Here is an 18,541-nt window from a genome sequence, read left to right on the forward strand (position 1 = left end):
CACTTTGCACTAGTATGGTCCAGGCCTCCTCCGGCCAGTTTAATTGTCGAGCCACTTTCTCAAAGTGTGGAAAAAATTTCGCGACTTCCTTTTCACTGAACGGTGGAACCAGCCTCACATGTCTGCCCACATCCCAGGTTTTCGGGATAGGTGTCGACCCCGTCAGCAAGGGTGGTACCTCTCCCCGTTCTCTCATTAACTCCAGCTCCTTGAATTTAATTTCCTGCTGAAGCTCCATGTCACGTTCCTTTAATTCCCTTTCCGCTTTTCTCTCCTCTGCTTTTCTCCCTTCTAACCTTTCCTGGAGTTCTCGTTCCACTCTCCTTTCCTCTGCTTGTTTCTCTTCTCTCCTCTCTTCTGCTTTCCTTTCTGCTTCTGCTCTTTCCTTTTCTGCTTTCCTTTCTTCTTCTGCTCTTTCCTTTTCTGCTTTCCTTTCTTCTTCTGCTAACCTTTCCTGGAGTTCTCGTTCCACTCTCCTTTCCTCTGCTTGTTTCTCTTCTCTCCTCTCTTCTGCTTTCCTTTCTTCTTCTGCTCTTTCCTTTTCTGCTTTCCTTTCTTCTTCTGCTCTTTCCTTTTCTGCTTTCCTTTCTTCTTCTTTAATCCGTTCCTGGCTCCGTAATTGCAACTCCAGTTTCCGGAGCTCAACGTCTTCTGGTTCTTCGGGTAGCCACTGCCAGGCTAACTCGTCCCATGTTCCTAATCCCACCATAGACTGTATCACCATGGTCTGCAACTCTGCCTTCCTCAAATTAGTTCGGACCTCCAAGTTAAAATGTTTGGCCAATTTCAAGAGGTCCGACTTTAGTAACGCTCGGAACTGTGCCTCACTCGGTGTTACCGCAAAGTTCTGTGCCACAAACGCCATGGTGACTATCGTTAACACCTGTTAACCTTCACCCAAGACTTTACCCCAATTTCCCCAAAAATTTCCAATTAATACTTAATTAATAAATTTTAATTAATAAAAATATTATTTTATTATTTTATACAATTTTAGATCCCGGACGTAGACCCAATTGCGAACCGCAAATCGTAATTTGGACGAGCCTCCAATTCTGTTACGTGGTCCCCTCGGTGACTACCTGGTCTCGGTGACCCCCGGACCGCGAGAGGAACTTCGCCAGAAAGTAATAGTATATATGCGCTTTCGCAACGCAATCCCTATGAATTCCACCCAATAGAAACTGATGTTCAATGATATATTTCCAGGGTAAGGATATCATACAATTTCAAGGATACAATCACGGATATATTCCCCGAGCAATCAACAACAAACAACCATCAACAATTCCCAATCCACAATCAATTCCCTATATGATTAAGATGGCCATCTTATATAGGTGTGTCCCCGTGGGTACTCACGACCCCCTTTTGGTCTCTGTTCCGCACAATGTCTCTGGGCCCCTCCTGACCAAGATGATGGTCGGCGTCGCCGCACTCGGGCGGTTGAACGAACCCCGGGTGGACGTGTTTCCACCGGGCAGGTATCGTACCAGGCAACGCGGCTGCAGCCCCTCGTGGCCACGCGAAGCGCGTACGGTAACGCAAGCAAAAAGCCCCACGCCGCTTGCAACGCGTGTTAGGCCCCAACGTGCGACCCGTACGCGTCTTTTTAGACGGTGCCGCGAACGGTGCCAGACGCGGGGTCGATGCACGGCCCCACGTCAACTTGACATCTCCACCGGGTAGGTACACGTCCCGGTAACTCCTCTCGCCAGACGGGCTTCGGAACGCCGCTTTTCCACACGGCTCAATCAATCCCACCTTTCGTCGGAGCGGGGCGAGGAAGAAGAATAACCGTCGCTTTTCTTCCTCGTGTCTTTTCTTCTTCCGTTTCCGGTCACTTCCGTTTCCGGACACTTTTCAGAAGGGCTCAGGACCCTCCAACCACAACAACCCTTAATCTACTACACATGGATAAGCAAACCTGAATGGTAATTCACATACATTCACATAAATATGTAACAACAGCCCTGGCTCTAATAGGTGGTATTGCCCCCTTTGGCAGAAACAACCTCAAGTAGGCGTTTCTTATAACTGTCTACCAGTCTCTGACATCGACTGGGAGAAATTCTTGCCCACTCCTCCATGCAGAATTCTTTAAGCAGTGCGATGTTTGAGGGGTTTCTTGCATGCACAGCTCGTTTCAAATCCCCCCACAACATATCGATGGGATTTAGATCCGGGCTTTGACTTGGCCATTCCAGAACCCTCCATTTCTTTCTTTTCAGCCATTCCTTGGTGGATTTACTGCTATGTTTAGGGTCATTGTCATGTTGCAAGGTCCACCTTCGGTTGAGCTTCAACTTTCCGACAGATGTCCTCACATTATCCTCAAGCACCCTCTGGTACAATGAAGAATTCATAGTGGATTATATGATGGTGAGCTGCCCAGGCCCTGATGCAGCAAAGCTGCCCCAAACCATAATATTTCCGCCACCATGCTTTACAGTTGGTATCAGGTTCTTGTGGTCAAATGCTGTCTTTGGTTTTCGCCAAACATGTCTTCTGGTACTGTGGCCAAATAGCTCTACCTTTGACTCATCTGTCCAGAGCACGTTGTTCCAGAAGTGCTGGTCTTTGCCTAGGTGTTCATTGGCAAACTTTAGTCTTGCCCTGATGTTCTTTCTGCACAGCAAAGGTTTCCTCCTGGCACACCTCCCATGTAGATCAAATTTGTACAGCCTCTTTCTAATGGTAGACTCGTGCACTTTGACATCAACAGTGGCAAGAGCTACCTGTAGGTCCCGTGATGACATTCTGGGGTTCTTAGAGACTTCTTTCAGCATCTTGCGGTCTGCTCTCGGGCTGAACTTGCTGTGGGCGGCCTGGCCTGAACAAGTTGGCAGTTGTTTGGAATCTTCTCCACTTGTAGATGATCTTCCGGACAGTCGAATGATTGATTTCAATTTGTTTGGAGATCTTTTTAAATCCTTTCCCAGACTCGTAGGCATCTATATCTTCTTTCTGAAGGCCTCAGAGAGCTCTTTTGATCTCGGCATGGTGACGTCACACACTTCAACAACAAAGAGCAAACCAAACGAAATGTCTGAGGTTTAAATAAGACAGGTTCCTCCAAGATCCTCTCGAACGATGTTCTTATCATTTTCACCTGACCTGGTGCACCTGATTCTAATTTTAGGTATTTGAAGTAGTGATAAATGTAGGGGTGTACTTCCTTTTTCCACATGCGAATTTGCATTTATGTTTATTTAAATTATACAATGGACTCCAAAATGTAAATGTTTCATGATTTTTGTTATATTATATCACCTTTATCTATCAATATTGTTGAAATGAAGATCAAATAGCTGTATGTTGAAATATGTTGAAAAAGTCAAAACTTTACATGGGGTGTACCTACTTTTTCACATGACTGTATGTATGTATGTATGTCCCCTCAAACGTATACCAATCAGAGATGAGAATCTGGTCACATGACAGGGTGATGTGATTACGTCTGATGTCATTACGGCATACGGCGGCTGACTCTCCACACTCCGCCATTTTGATTTATATACCATTCATGCCGAACATATCATCGAACCTGTCATATATCACAATCGCCATGCTCTACCTTCACGTTTTTCATTCAGTGTGAAACACAAACAAACCGATTGTTAAAATGATCATCAAATATCGAAAGCATCAACGTTATGTCTCTTCCAACAATATGGTACGGTACATATAGGCCTTAGGCGTTATGCTTCACCTTCGGACTGCTTCGGACAAATTAAGCCCAGGTTTCTTAATACAGTAGTGTATCGTTTCAGTCGTATCATTTTCGTAATAATAATAATAATAATAATAATAATAATATAGTAAATATAACCATAATACTTGAATCCCAATGTCGTGAATGGAAGGTTAATGGATTGAAGTGGTGTATGGTTCATGAATCGATGATGAGCGGTGTTCGGCACTGATATTAATAACCGAGGAAGTAAGGAATTCAACCTCGGTTATTTTATAGTCATATAATTTTCGAAATGATGAAAACGTAATGTTAATATTATAGTCAATCTAATTATAACACCAATTCCTTCGTAGTGACTGCAAACGTACTGGAAGTTAAAATATATCATGTTCTACTCAAGCTGTGAACATGTTCATGTTCTCCTCCTGGTAGATCCACAATTATACATCTTACCCCGACAAACGCCTAAACATGAAGAACTTATTACAGGTAGATTCCCTATCGCGACAGTCGAATACCTACCTATACAGATCTACCTAGCTCTAGATTTTGCTCTACCCCCAGACATAACAATATTAAAGAAGCGGCAGTTTTGTGTCCGTTACGTCATTACGTCTTTGATATCATTACGACGGCTGACTCCACCGACTGACATTTTAATTTACAAGTGGGCCTACACCCGCTCACTTCGGGAGCTGCAGAAAGGGTCATTCCTCTTTGGGATATATAGATTACAGTCGATCTATGTTTGGGTCTCAAGAAGATTCGGTGTGTTCATTTACCAAGTTCCTTGTGGAGAGATCGCCAAGTGGTTTAAGCATTCGAGCAAGCACTCCATTCAAAACCGTTAAGGAACGGCTGCCTTAGCAAGCGCTGGCTAGCTGTTTGGTAAATGAGCACACCTCCAAACCTTGTGGGGTATATAGATTACAGTGTAGATCTTCCCTCAGTTCTGTAAGTAAAACTTACCTCATGGATGTCGAGATTCCTCCAAATTTCTTTGTTTAATGTTATGAACAGCATTAACGACTGTTTGAAAAGCTAATAATATGTTTGTGGTTTATAATATTTTACAAGTCCGGCTATGCCGCTGTTAGACTTTTGGTCTTGGTTTTGATCCAATGAGGCTGCCAGACCACGTGAGTGATGACATCATAAATTTGTATTCTCTAATATAATTGTTGTGTATATCACGCTCAAGAAATTTCAAACTAATCAGACTAAGCGTTGTCCTTGTTGAATTATGACGTCATAAGTAATGCACCAATGATATCATCGTTAACAACACTTATTCCCCATTGCGAGTTCTTTACAGTGAGCCACGTTTCAATTTTTTCCATGGAGTGCTTTCGGAGAAATAGAGGTACAACTTTTTTCAGTTTTTCCAATATGGCGCCCGTACTACGTGACCTATGACGTCATAATTATGAAAAAAAAAAATCTTCAGGATGAGGCGCTCCTACGGTCAAAATTTCGTGTTCATCGGACTAATAGTTGCAGAGATTTTTATTTTCATACTGATCAGATCAAGCGTTGTACCTGTCGAATTATGACGTCATAACGAAGGCACCGATGACAGCATCATTAACACATCTTAATTTTTTTATGTGGAGTACTTGACAATAAGCCATGTTTCAATTTTTCCCATTGAGAGGTTTGGGAGATATAGAGGTGCAACCTTTTTTTGAATATGGTGTCCACACCATGTGACCAATGACGTCATAATTATGAATAAAACATTTTCTAGAGGTGGAGGAGCTCCTCTGGTAAAATGTCGTGTCAATCGGATTAACGGTTGCCGAGAATATGAATTTTAAAAATGCAGACACGCACGCCACACGTACCCACGCCACACGTAAGGACGTAAACAAATGCCTAACCCCGCTTTTTGCTTCCTTCGCTCGTGAAGCGAAAAGCAGGATTAAGCGATCAGTGCATGCATGTGTTGTGGAACTAATTAATTTAGCCTTGATTGATAGACAGGAGACTAGAAATAATTAATGTCCACAAACTGTTTAAGATAATCGACTGATTTTTTAATGAAACGTGGAGGACTTTGCTTAGGTTACAAAAAGATATACATCAAAGGACTTCAAAAAACCACTTGGTAAGACTCCAACTTCAAAAAAGAACACACACACACACACACACACACACACACACACACACACACACACACACACACACACACACACACACAATAATTTCTAAGCAAAATCCTGAAGCATTTGTGCAGCACAGCCTTTCTTATACTTGTGAAGGAAAAGAGAATGGGGCTGGGCTGAGGGGAAGAGGGAGAGGAAGGGGGGAACGAGATAAGAAAAGTTACAAGAGATTCAAGCGTGATGAAGGCAAACTGGTTTTGTCCATTCCTTTCAGCTTGGGAGAGATTTTGGGTTCCAGAAAATACATTTATCAGTTATTGTGATGCATACAGTTATATACTCGGAGGCAAAAGTTATTGTGACATGGAATTTTTTCATTGGTAATCTTGTGAATGAATTTTTGGATTTGAACCAGAGAAAGAGTCTGTTAAAATGGTCGAAGAAACGCAACCAAGCAGTTGTTGTTCGAATTGCATGAAATTTGCAAGAAGCATGACATATTCGAGAAAAATGGCCAGCAATGTTCACTTTAAAAGGCCAGACAACCAGACGCTTATCATTTCCACTCAATGCAGTCTTAAGAAGTGCAGAAGTCAGAAAAACACCTCTATTCATCGTTCTGGAACAAGTTCGACATGCCACGCCTCGGGGAAAATGACAGATGGAGAGCTATAGGTATGCTTCAGTCTGGTACCTCGCAGCGTGATGTTGCTCGTCGATTCAACGTCCATAGAAACACCATTTGGCACAGCTTCACCGAGCTGACGGTAGGACACGTGTCTACAGGTGCACAGGTGAACGTTACATCAGGCCATGTGTCCTGGAAGGGGATCGTTTTGGAGGTGGGGGCGTTATGATCTGGGGTGGGATAACAGCTGCAGCAAGAACGCCAATGATTGTGATTGAGGGGAACTTGAATGCTGTGAGGTACCGAGACGAGATTTTGCAAATGGCCGCTTTACCGTTTTTGCAACAGAACGGCCCTATAGTGATGTTTCAACACGATAACGCCAGACCACACGTTGCTCGAGTTGTACAGCAGTATCTTAATCAGAACAATGTTAATGTGTTACCCTGGCCTGCAAGATCCCCTGATTTGTCACCCATTGAACACGTCTGGGATGAAATGGAGCGACGTTTACGACGTCATCCGAATCCTCCAAAAACGCTGCAGGAACTCCGCCAAATCCTTCCTCGGATATGGAATGATCTTCCCAAGGACTTTCATCGACGTTTAGTGGCCTCAATGAGGCGAAGGTGCCAGGCCTGCATCAATGCACATTACAAGGTGGACACACTCGCTACTGACTGTGTGAACTTGCTTGTGAACCCCCTCTTGTGTTGTGGCTCATTTGCATATGCCAGGTGCACTGTTCTTATGGACTGTTGATCGTTACCATACCTTGAAACATTTGTCTTTCCATGTAATAACATTTCATTCGCGGCAGTAAAAGTTTAACACTGATTCTGTTTGTTGTTTGTGTGTCACAATAACTTTTGCCTTTGAGTATAATACATTTCCCATTTTGTCTCAAAACATTCCCATAACCCACAGTTGTGTTGACTTGAAAGAAAATGTGCAATTCCTCTGATTCCCCAGAGAACCGTACCCCTCCAATGTAGTTGCTAAGTCACAATCTTTTCTCAAAGGGAGAAAATAATGTTTTAATCAGTTACACATGTTAACACCTTGCAATATAGTTTCAGAACTACAATACACTTGCTCATATTCCTGAATAAGTAGAGAAATTTGTTGTATATAAGTTGAATCATATGGATTATGTGTAGTTAAACTTAAAATCATGAAAATAAATATGAAATCATAGGAGGAGTCTTTGGACAAACAAAGGATGCTTTGAAACTTTAAATTATCGGCTCACCAGTACGTTTGCCCTTCATAACTGATAAAGTTTTCAAGGGAGTTGAACTGATCCGAGCAGGGAGGTTGCCCCAAGCGACCGTTTGCACACGGGCCTGCCCGAGTCCTGCGAGAATTGTCAGTTGCACAGATTTCAAACTTGTCCAAAGCTCTCAGACAAATAAAATGGAATACACTCAACGCTGACCAATATATGTATCTATGAAGCTTAAGCAGGAAATTAAAACTAAAGGGTCTGCAACATCAGGTGGAGGCTCAAGGAAATCCACTTAATTTACACAAATTACGTACGCAATTAATTTATTTCCGCAACACATGCTTACGTACGTATGTATGTTGTACGTGTCTGCATTTTAAAAATTCATTTTCTCAGCAAGCATTGGTCCCTTTGACATAAAATTTTACCATTGGAGCGCCTCCGCCTGTAGAATTTCTTAATCATAAGTATGATGTCATATTTCATGTGGTACAGGTGCCATCTTCAAAAAATGGAAAAAAGCTGAACCTCTCTATCTCTGAAACCGCTCCATGGACAAAATTGAAACATGGCTCATTGCCAAGTACTCCCCATGGGGAATAAGATATGTTAATGATGATGTAATCAATGCCTTCATTATGAGGTCATAATTCGACAAGTACAATGCTCGACAAGTTTGAAATTTATTGAGTGTGATCTACGTAACAATTATATTGGAGTATGTAAATTTATGATGTAATTGGTCATGTGGTCTGGCAACCATATTGGATCAAATAAAAAACCCATTAAAAACAGAAGAGTTGGCTCGCACCAAGTTGACTGTGCGGGGTAAGTATTTTTTCTAGTATGGCCTTAAAATGCATGTTGTTGTGTTGTTGTTGTATCCTATAAATAAAAAATTTTGGCTTGGAAAATAGTTATCACCTTTCATCAAAATGTCATTGTGAAGCCAAAAAAAAATGAGCAAGATATTTGTGCTTTCCAATTTCGTACACGTTTACGTTGAATGATGGATATTATCTTATCAACAGTTCGCCCAAACAATGTTTGGTAAATTATGTCATTTCCTGTAGCCAAAATATTTCTAAATCACGTTTTGAAAATAAGAGAAATTCCATTTCTGTAAATTCATGATGACTTGTCCCCTACCCCTCCGACAAGGTTGGAGACGGGGACATGAAAATGAGCTCTGTCCGACCATCCATCCATGTAATTTTATGTTCACGATATTTTAAAAAAACGTTCAACATTTACCTTTCATATTGTTATTGCAGATATCTATTCCACATGACATTATCTCAACCTGATTGGATCACAGCGGTGATTGGCTGAATTATGTTGCCATGGCAACCATCTCAGTAACTTGGTTTGTGTACGTGACATTTACAAAAAAAACGTCAAGATTACACAGTTGAAACATTTGTTGCGTACAATGAGGTCAAATGTCTGTGGATCAGTTTTGCATCTCCTATCAAACCACTGGTCGCACAAAGATTCAACCGTCACCTTAGCTCACAATACCCATGACCACCCACACATCCCCGCCACCATCCCCCTACAATTCACTTCCGCTGGGGTGGGACATCAACAAAGTATGACCTAGCATGGATACAACACACACGGCAAGACACACATGGCAGGACATGGTAACAACACGACACAAATGGACACGACACAAATGGTGTCCAGGGAAAGTTTGAAACTGGACGATCCTGTAACATACAGGACACTGACTGGGTCAGTCTGCGACATTGCGACAAACCATTTGTCGTCCATTTGGCCAGCAGTGTCCGAGTGTGCATGGGTGATGTCTGTGCTGTGTTATGCCGCATTTCTTCTGCAGTAATACTTTCTATTATAACAGAACAGTAATAATATTTTCTTTTATATTAAACCACCATACCTGAAAAGAAAGAAAATAAACCAAAGGGTATTGGTGTAGCATTTGTGGTTCTAAATATATTTACAACCAAAGTTTTCCAGGTATATTTGGAACACCCTGTATATGAACATAACACCCCCATCTTCACTAATACCATGTTCTTCTGAATTGCTCGCTCTAGGCTCAAAACAATACGGCTCCAAAATTCCCCCGAAAGCGTTTCCATCACTAATTTTGTCTCCAGTAATCTCTTCACAATTCCACTGATCAGTTTCAAACATACTGAGAACCTTTAGAGTTGCTAATCGTGGAATTATCGGAATCAGAGCTTGACATCAGCCAACATTATCGCTTCACACAAAAAGGTGCAAACACAGATCCTTTCAACTAAAGAACAGACCATATGATGCTAATATCATTAGAGATACCAATGATTCTAAAACCCTTGGTTTCCACAGCGTTAATCCGAGCTAGGTGTGAGGCCGGAGCACCTGCCCAGAGGGGAGAGCAGTATTCCATCAAGCTGTGGATGAAAGCTTTGTATGTGGTGAGGAGCTCAGGTGTGCCAAGGCAGTACTTTACACGACAGAGGATGCCCAGTCGGCGACTGGCTTTGGAGGCCAGCTTGGAAATATGGTTTTCCCAGGAAAGATCATGGCAGATAGTGAGACCCAAAAGCTTGAGTGACAGAACTTCTTTGAGAGGATTGTTCAGAAAGTAGATGGGAGGGTTATCCAGATGGTATTTTCGGAGACACAAAGTGTGAGTGTGAAATTTGTCAGGATTGAAAGACATGTTCCACTTGTTTGACCAATCTGTGATTTTATCCAGGTCTACAGAGAGTGAAGAGGCTACTGCCTGCCGATCTGAAGGATGAATGATGGAGCAGCAGAGAGTGGAGTCATCAGAAAAATTATAAAGAGGATTTTCCATAGATTTTCCACAGTGACCGTAGATTTGGGTTAAGAAATACGTTTTGCCACGGAATATCAATTTTGGAACTGCAGATTCGTAATCAGCGTATATTAAACTCTTACAACCGGCCACTTCCAAGTATTACCCAAATGGGCGCCGCCGAACTGAACGCTAGATCGTGATGGATAATGGGATACTTGGGGCACTCCAGCCTTGACAGTGAGAGGAGGTGAAAGGATTGTGTTGAGAGCCACAAGTTGGCTGCAAGAGTAGAGAAAGTCAGATATGTCTCTGCCCACATTATTACATCATTATAATACTTGTACCAAGTTTTTTTTTTGTTTTTTTTTTGTATACTGAATCGAGGCTCGTGAAAGAGCTAACATTTACTTCACAAACAAATCAACCAGACAAACAAAATATATAAAAAGAGGGAGCGGAAAACAAGATGGGGAGAGAAGGGGAAGCACACAAACACAACATTTGAGAGCAGGGAGATGTGTGGAAGGGAGAGGGCTTGGGGGGAGGAAGCGTGGGAGGGGGGGGGGGGGGGGGAGGGAGAAGTATAAAACACAAGGACACCAAGGACTTCCAGGACAGAAGTTGGTATTTCAAAAAAGTGGAATTGGGGTGAAATTAGCGGGGGTAGAAAAGATCAAGGTTTTGGATGGGGGAAGATAAGAGATGGTGGTGAGCAGCTGTTTTAAAGACCTGGAGGGTGGAGTGGGATTGAAGAGAGTGAGGGAGTTTGATTTAAATCCATTCAGCTGTTCTCAAGTTATCATATTTTTACCTGATATGACCTCTGACCTTTGGCCTCTGACCTCGGGACCCCAATATCTAATCAGTTAATCTTTACATCATGTATCATATCTGTACCAAGTTTGAATTAGACCCCTTTAGCCGTTCTCAAGTTATAGACCTATTACAGACTTTGACCTTTGACCTCTTGACCCCAAATTCTAATCAGCTCATTTTTACATCATTATACATACCTGTACCAAGTTTGAATTAGATCACTTCAGCCGTTCGCAAGTTATAGACCTATTATTGACTTTGACCTTTGACCCCAATATATAAATCAGTTTATCATTACATCATTATACATACCTGTACCAAGTTTGACTAAGATCCCTTCAGCCATTCTCAAGTTATCGTGGTAACGAAAACCTGTCACGGATGGATGGACGGACAGACGGACAGCTGGAGGATCAACCTGAAAACATAATGCCTCCGTCGACTTCGTTGACAGAGGGATACAAAAATTAAGCGTAATTTATGTGACTTTTTCTAGGCTGTCTAGAGAGGGCAATTTTGTTCCGATTGGACAAACCTTAGTTGAGCTGTGGTGAAAAATGTAACAAAAGGTCTATAATTAGGTCATGACCTTAAAATTAGGTGCAGGTCAAAAAAGGTTTATCAACCCCCCATAGTTTTTACCTTTGGCGCCCGGCAATACCGCAGTGCTGCTCATCGAGACTGTATTTGGAGGGACAGGTGTGCAATAATTGATTGATTAATTGCATAATTGAAATCAATAAAAGATTATCATAAAATACTTTCGTAATCGATTGGCTAATAACAATAACGAAACCACCAGTGCTTCATCTGAAGATGTAACTTTTAGAAATTTAATTAAATAAGTCATTAATAAAAAAAATCAAATAATTAATCAAAAAATAATTGATCGATGAATTGATTAATCAATAAATCAAGAATATGCTTTACAGCCAAATTACTTGGTCATTGTTATGTCCAAATATCAGCTTCCCAGCTCAAAAGGTGCCTGAGATATTGCGCAGATGAGAAGGTGAGCCCCCTGCGGTGCCCGGCAATGACGTCATGCAGCGCCTTGATATGGCAAAGGTAAGGAGCGTGTACAACAGACACCTCCGCACAGATGTGCACACGAAAGGCACGTGACCCCCGGGCCCCCACTCGCTCCCGTTGGGGGCGGAAGTTTCTCGTGTTTTTAAATGTCAGCGTTCATGTTCGTTGACACAAATTCGACTGAAGAAGAAGAAGAATATTTGTCATAAAAGTAACACCACACCTGGCCACACCTCATCGCCTCAGACGCGGAAGGCTTCCCAAGGATACGTGGCACGATGCTCCACAATTCGTCCTCATCCTCGGCCAGTGAGGGCGAGGTGGACGATCTGCCCCGCAAGAGGCATCCCAAAGGTCGAAACTGGAAGACACAACAGAGGGTGCATCGCGCTCCGCCACTCGCACCGTCTCTGACCCCTTCCCCGACGCCGTCAATTTCACCTTCTCCCTCACCTGTTCAAACCCTGTCCTCACCTTCTTCTCGTACGGAGTCAATATCCAGCTTCCAGGGGGCGACCCTCGGTCCGCCCTTGCAGCCTCACTCGATGGAAGCCTTCCCGCCGAGTCCAAGTCTACGCGGGTCAAGGCGCATCAAGCGGGATGATCCGGTCTCCGCTTCGGAACTGGGACTTGGTCCCGATGAACAACGACTGCAGCTGTATGCGCTACTTGCTCGCTGCGCGTCGCTACCATTCTGTGCGAAACAATCTACCGAACTGGCGCAGCGACGACTCAAGGTGCGCAGAACTGTGTCCGGGTGGCGAGGGAGGAGGGGAGAGGAATCCCGTTGGAGGTAGTAGTGTGAGGGGGGGAGGGGGGGGGGGAATTCCGTCGGGGGTGGAGTGAGGGTGGCATCCCGTCGGGGGTAGTAGAGTGAGGAGGAGGGTGGGGGAAGGAATCACGTCGGGGGTAGAGTGAGGAGAGGGGAAGGATTCGGGGGTAGCGTGAGGAGGAGGGGAATCCCGTCGGGGGTAGGGTGAGGAAGGGGGGAAATCCCTTCGGGGTAGTGAGGGTGGAATCCCGTCAGGGGTAGAGTGAGAGGGGGTGGGAATTCGGGGGTAGGGTGAGGGGGGGAGGGATCCCGTCGGGGGTAGTGTGGGTGGAATCCCATCGGGGGTAGAGTGAGGGTGGAATCCCATCGGGGGTAGAGTGAGGGTGGAATCCCATCGTGGGTAGAGTGAGGGTGGAATCCCATCGTGGGTAGAGTGAGGGTGGAATCCCATCGGGGGTAGAGTGAGGGTGGAATCCCATCGGGGGTAGGGTGAGGGTGGAATCCCATCGGGGGTAGGGTGAGGGTGGAATCTCAACGGGGGTAGGGTGAGGGTGGAATCCCATCGGGGGTACGGTGAGGGTGGAATCCCATCAGGGGTACGGTGAGGGTGGAATCCCATCAGGGGTACGGTGAGGGTGGAATCCCATCAGGGGTACGGTGAGGGTGGAATCCGGTCGGGGGTAGTGAGGATGGAATCCCGTCGGGGGTAGAGAGGGTGGAATCCCATTGTGGGTAGAGTGAGGGTGGAATCCCATTGGGGGTAGAGTGAGGGTGGAATCCCATCGGGGGTACGGTGAGGGTGGAATCCGGTCGGGGGTAGTGAGGATGGAATCCCGTCGGGGGTAGAGTGAGGGTGGAATCCCATCGTGGGTAGAGTTAGGATGGAATCCTGTCGGGGGCACAGTGAGGGTGCAATCCCGTCAGGGGCACAGGGAGGGTGCAATCCCGTCGGGGGCACAGTGAGGGTGCAATCCCGTCGGGGGCAGAGTGAGGGCGATTTCCCGTCGGGGGCAGAGTGAGGGTGCAATTCCGTCGGGGGCAGAGTGAGGATGCAATCCAGTCAGGGGCAGAGTGAGGGTGCAATCTCGTCGGGGGCAGAGTGAGGATGGAATCACGTCTGGGATAGAGTTCTGGGGAGCTTTTGCGATGGTGCGCTGTCAGTAAACATTTGCAACTTCTCCAAAACCGCTGATGGGATTGTGACCAAACTTGGCTAAAATTATATTTGATATGTTTTGACTATGTTTATATATTTTTTACGATGTTTATAATTATATTTGATATGTTCTGACCATGTTTATATTTTTTGACTGTTTATAATTATATTTGATATGTTTTGACTATGTTTATATTTTTTGACTATGTTTATAATTATATTTGATATGTTTTGACTATGTTTATATTTTTTTTACGATGTTTATAATTATATTTGATATGTTTATAATTATATTTGATATGTTTTGACTATGTTTATATTTTTTGACAATGTTTATAATTATATTTGATATGTTTTGACTATGTTTATATTTTTTGACAATGTTTATAATTATATTTGATATGTTTTGACTATTTATATTTTTTGACTATGTTTATAATTATACTTGATATGTTTTGACGATGTTTATATTGTTTGACTATGTTTACCCTCGCCAGAGGAGAGGGTATTGCATTTGAGTTCGTTTGTTTGTTTGTTTGTCCGTACAGAATAAATATGATTTTCTCTGCAACCGTTGGTCCGATTGACAGGAAATTTTCACCATAGGTGCAACTCCACCTGTAGAATTTTTTTAGGATAATTATCACGTCATAGGTCACGTGGTTCGGCCGCCATCTTGGAAAAACCGAAAAAATTTGCACCTCTATATCTCCGAAAATGCTGAATAGAAAAAGTTGAGATATGGCTCATTGTAAAGAACTCTCCATGTGGAATAAAATATGTTAATGATGTCATAGGTGCCTCCATTATGACATCATAATTCGACAAGTACCAAAACTTCATCCAATCGAGATGAAATTTCTTGAGCATAATCTAGGAATAAATTAGTTTAGCAAAAAATAATGATGACGTCATCGGTCACGTGGTTCGGCCGCCATATTTGTTTTAACACAAAAGCCTTAAAAACCACTGAAAATAAATCCTGGCGAGGGTTTGCAATCTCTGATTGCTCTTTTGCTTGTTATAAATATATTTGATGTTTTGACTATGTTTATATTTTTTGACTATGTTTATAATTATACTTGATATGTTTTTACTGTTTAAATTTTTTGACTATGTTTATAATTATACTTAATATGTTTTGTCTATGTTTATATTTTTTGACTATGTTTATAATTATATTTGATATGTTTTGACTATGTTTATATTTTTTGACTGTTTTTAATTATATTTCATATGTTTTGACTATGTTTATATTTTTTGACTATGTTTATAATTATATTTGATAGTTTTTGACTATGTTTATAATTATATTTGATATGTTTGAACTTTGTTCAGGGCATGAAAAAATCGGGGCTAAAGGGGTCTATGGAGGGGTGAGGGGAGGTTGCCCCCCAAAACAGTTTTTTGTGTAAAGTCTTGTGATTACGTTAGTATGATCCCACATGCTGCCCTGTCTCCTAGCAACCATTGAAAATGGTTTAAAATACCGCGATACTTTAAAGAATACTTTGTCAGTGTAGTATACTGCTTTATTCTATCAGGTGAGCACCCAGGAGTATTGGCCCTATTTTTTTTATTTTTACTACCTCCCATACTTTGGGAGGCTTAAGCTGGCTGTCCCGTACTTGTTTGTGGACATTGAAGAGTACCCTCACCTGTCATTGCTCTCCGCAGTGAATAAGTTTGAAGAGTTAGAATCTGCATTCAGCAACAGTTGAGGTTGAGGATGTGGTGGTAGATGGTTGATGAAATATTATACTTGTAAGTACCATATTGTTTCGTGCACAAATGCCATGTTTGGACATTTCTTGGCTCTCTCTCTCTCTGGTCCAGGAGGTGCTTTAGACCCTCAAGTGTTAAGGGTCTGAAAGGGTCTCTTTTAATAAAAGGAAAATCCTACAGTTCACTTATTATTCTTTGACAGCCACAATTATTCCCACGTTCTTGTGAGGTTGACTGGGAAAAGCTTGGCCCAAGACTTTCATGAACCGGCTGGCTAGGCCTGACATTGGATTAAGCAGTTGGAGGGCAGAAATCTGTAATTTGTTCAGGGTGCCGGCGACGTCTTGCCTACTCTTCACAAAGGACACCAAGGGATCTTTAACATCCACCAACGAATGCTGACAGACTGGATACCTGTTTAACGCCTATCTGAGTAACGGAACACCCGCATTGATGAGTCGCCCTACCTGTGAAACACCGGGATGACAGTTTATATCTGGGTCGGGTTTCAAACCCAGGCTAGACACCTTGAAGCAAGTGTGCGTATCTCGAGTCAAGACCACGCTATCAGCTCAAAATCCAACAGTTCACAATTTTTTTTTTTTTCGAGCTCACTTGGAACATAGGTCTAGCTCACTCACCATTCCGTCAGGCCGTAAACACTTTTAACTTCTTCTCCAAAACTGCTGATGGAATTGTGACCAAACTTGTGTTACGTGCACCTCCCCAAACCCCGGTCACGGTGTACCTCCGAGCCCCGAGAGGAGTCACGGCAGAAAGATGTGTTATTCTGTATATCAAAGATCAATGGTGAAGCCACACCAATTGTTACCAACAAACAAATATTGTATTAAGATCACACAAGAATAACAGTACAACCACAATAGTAATCAATTGTACAACCAATATACATTTCCTATGATGGTACCATCAAGTTCGTACAATATAACTCACTGTGCTCCAAGTGAGCGAAAAGAAGAACATTCCCAATGTCTCTATTCCGGCATCAAGCCAACATTGATTCCGGCTTCAAGCCAAAGTCGATCCACTCCAGTGATTGTCCGTACAATGTCCAATCGAGACCAGAATCCCATTCGGATGACAGTCACAGTCCCGCTGCCAAACCTGCGCAAAGGTGCCCTCAAGGCGACTGGGAAATCACACCCTCGGGTATGGACGTTCCACGGCTCCAAATCGGCGAACCAGAGATTTCCCACTCAAAAGTCACGTGACACACGCACACCAGATTAACGTCTGAATGTGGTGAAAAAGGTTGAAACGAAGTGAAAAACCTTGAGCAATGCGCAAAGCGTGCGAGTCAAAATGGCCGACGGCCCGTTCTCGTGGCGTAATGGCACTCCAACGATTCTCTTCGGAATCGACCGCAAAACCTGACACGCAGGTTGATCTCTCACAGCGATAACAACTCTGTCACAGGAATCCCTTTCCCGGGAAACCCAAAGCTCACTCATTACTCTTGTTCGCCAACGTTCGCTCCAGACCTCAAAGCAACGAGGCTTCTTGTCCGACTCACTCGCTCCGCCTTCTTTTCCTTCCTCCTCTCCGTCGTCGTCCGGTTCCGGTTTCATTTAAAACATTAACTTTTTTACCTTTTGAAAATAGTAACCTCTACCTCCCTTAAACTACAACAATAATAGTACATGGAATCAAAAATGTTTACAGTGGATGAAAACCACAACAACAGAAGTGACGAATCCGTAACACTTCCCCCCTCAAAAAAAGTTTGAACATAGTGAAAACTTTCTTTGCAGGCAAAAACTCTTTTAACAAACAAAAGTAAAACTCACACCCAAATTATCAATTCACGTGAGCAACAATAATTAATATTCCCCAAAATAAAGCAACAAAACTTCCAAACCCCCGACAGGAATTTCCAAAGTTAGCTCACTCTGGATAAAGCATCGGCAACGACATTGTCCCTGCCCTTTACATGCTCAATTTCCAAGTTGAACTCCTGCAAAGCCAAACTCCATCTCATCAACCTTGGGTTTTTATTTTTCATTTTTTGAATGAAGGTTAAGGGGTTGTGATCAGTGAAGACTTTTATAGGAAAGGTAGTAGTTCCCAGGTACACCTCATAATGCTGAAGCGCTAGCAGGAGAGCAAGGGTCTCTTTTTCCACAGTGGCATAATTTGCCTGATGTTTGTTAAACTTTTTGGAGTAGTAGCACACCGGGTGATCCACTCCATCCTCATCTTCCTGTAATAGAACTGCCCCAGCCCCCACATCACTTGATTCAATGGCCAACTTGAATGGTTCTTGAAAATCCGGGGCTGCTAGGACAGGAGAGCTCATTAATATTGCTTTGACGTGGGCAAAGGCAGCCTGACATTTGTCATCCCAAACAAACTTGGTCTCTTTCCTCAGCAAATTCTTTAAAGGGGCTACCACATCAGAAAAATTCCTGCAGAACCGCCGGTACCAACCAGCCATACCCAAGAATCTCATAAGCTCCTTCTTCCCATTTGGAACTTGGAAGCAATCAATGGTTTCTATCTTGGCTGTCACTGGTTGCACCTGACCCTGACCTACTACATGGCCTCGGAACACCACCTGTGCCTTTACAAACTCACTCTTAGAT

At 43.2% G+C, this 18,541-nt stretch overlaps 1 protein-coding gene across 2 annotated transcripts in view; it reads left to right on the plus strand.

The window, feature by feature from the left end:
* The first annotated feature begins 12,535 nt into the window (after window positions 1–12,535).
* LOC137436149 (calcium-dependent secretion activator 1) overlaps window positions 12,536–18,541 on the plus strand; it is a 156,906-nt gene continuing 150,900 nt past the window's right edge. For both annotated transcript variants that reach the window (XM_068129870.2, XM_078787109.1), the window contains exon 1: window positions 12,536–13,022. In XM_068129870.2, the coding sequence (XP_067985971.2) occupies window positions 12,564–13,022 (459 nt within the window). In that variant the 5' untranslated portion in view covers window positions 12,536–12,563. The remainder of the gene's footprint in view (window positions 13,023–18,541) is intronic.

This window comes from Myxine glutinosa, chromosome 11 (assembly GCF_964187855.1).
Source record: "Myxine glutinosa chromosome 11, kmMyxGlut1.1, whole genome shotgun sequence".
Taxonomy (NCBI): Eukaryota; Metazoa; Chordata; class Myxini; order Myxiniformes; family Myxinidae; genus Myxine; species Myxine glutinosa.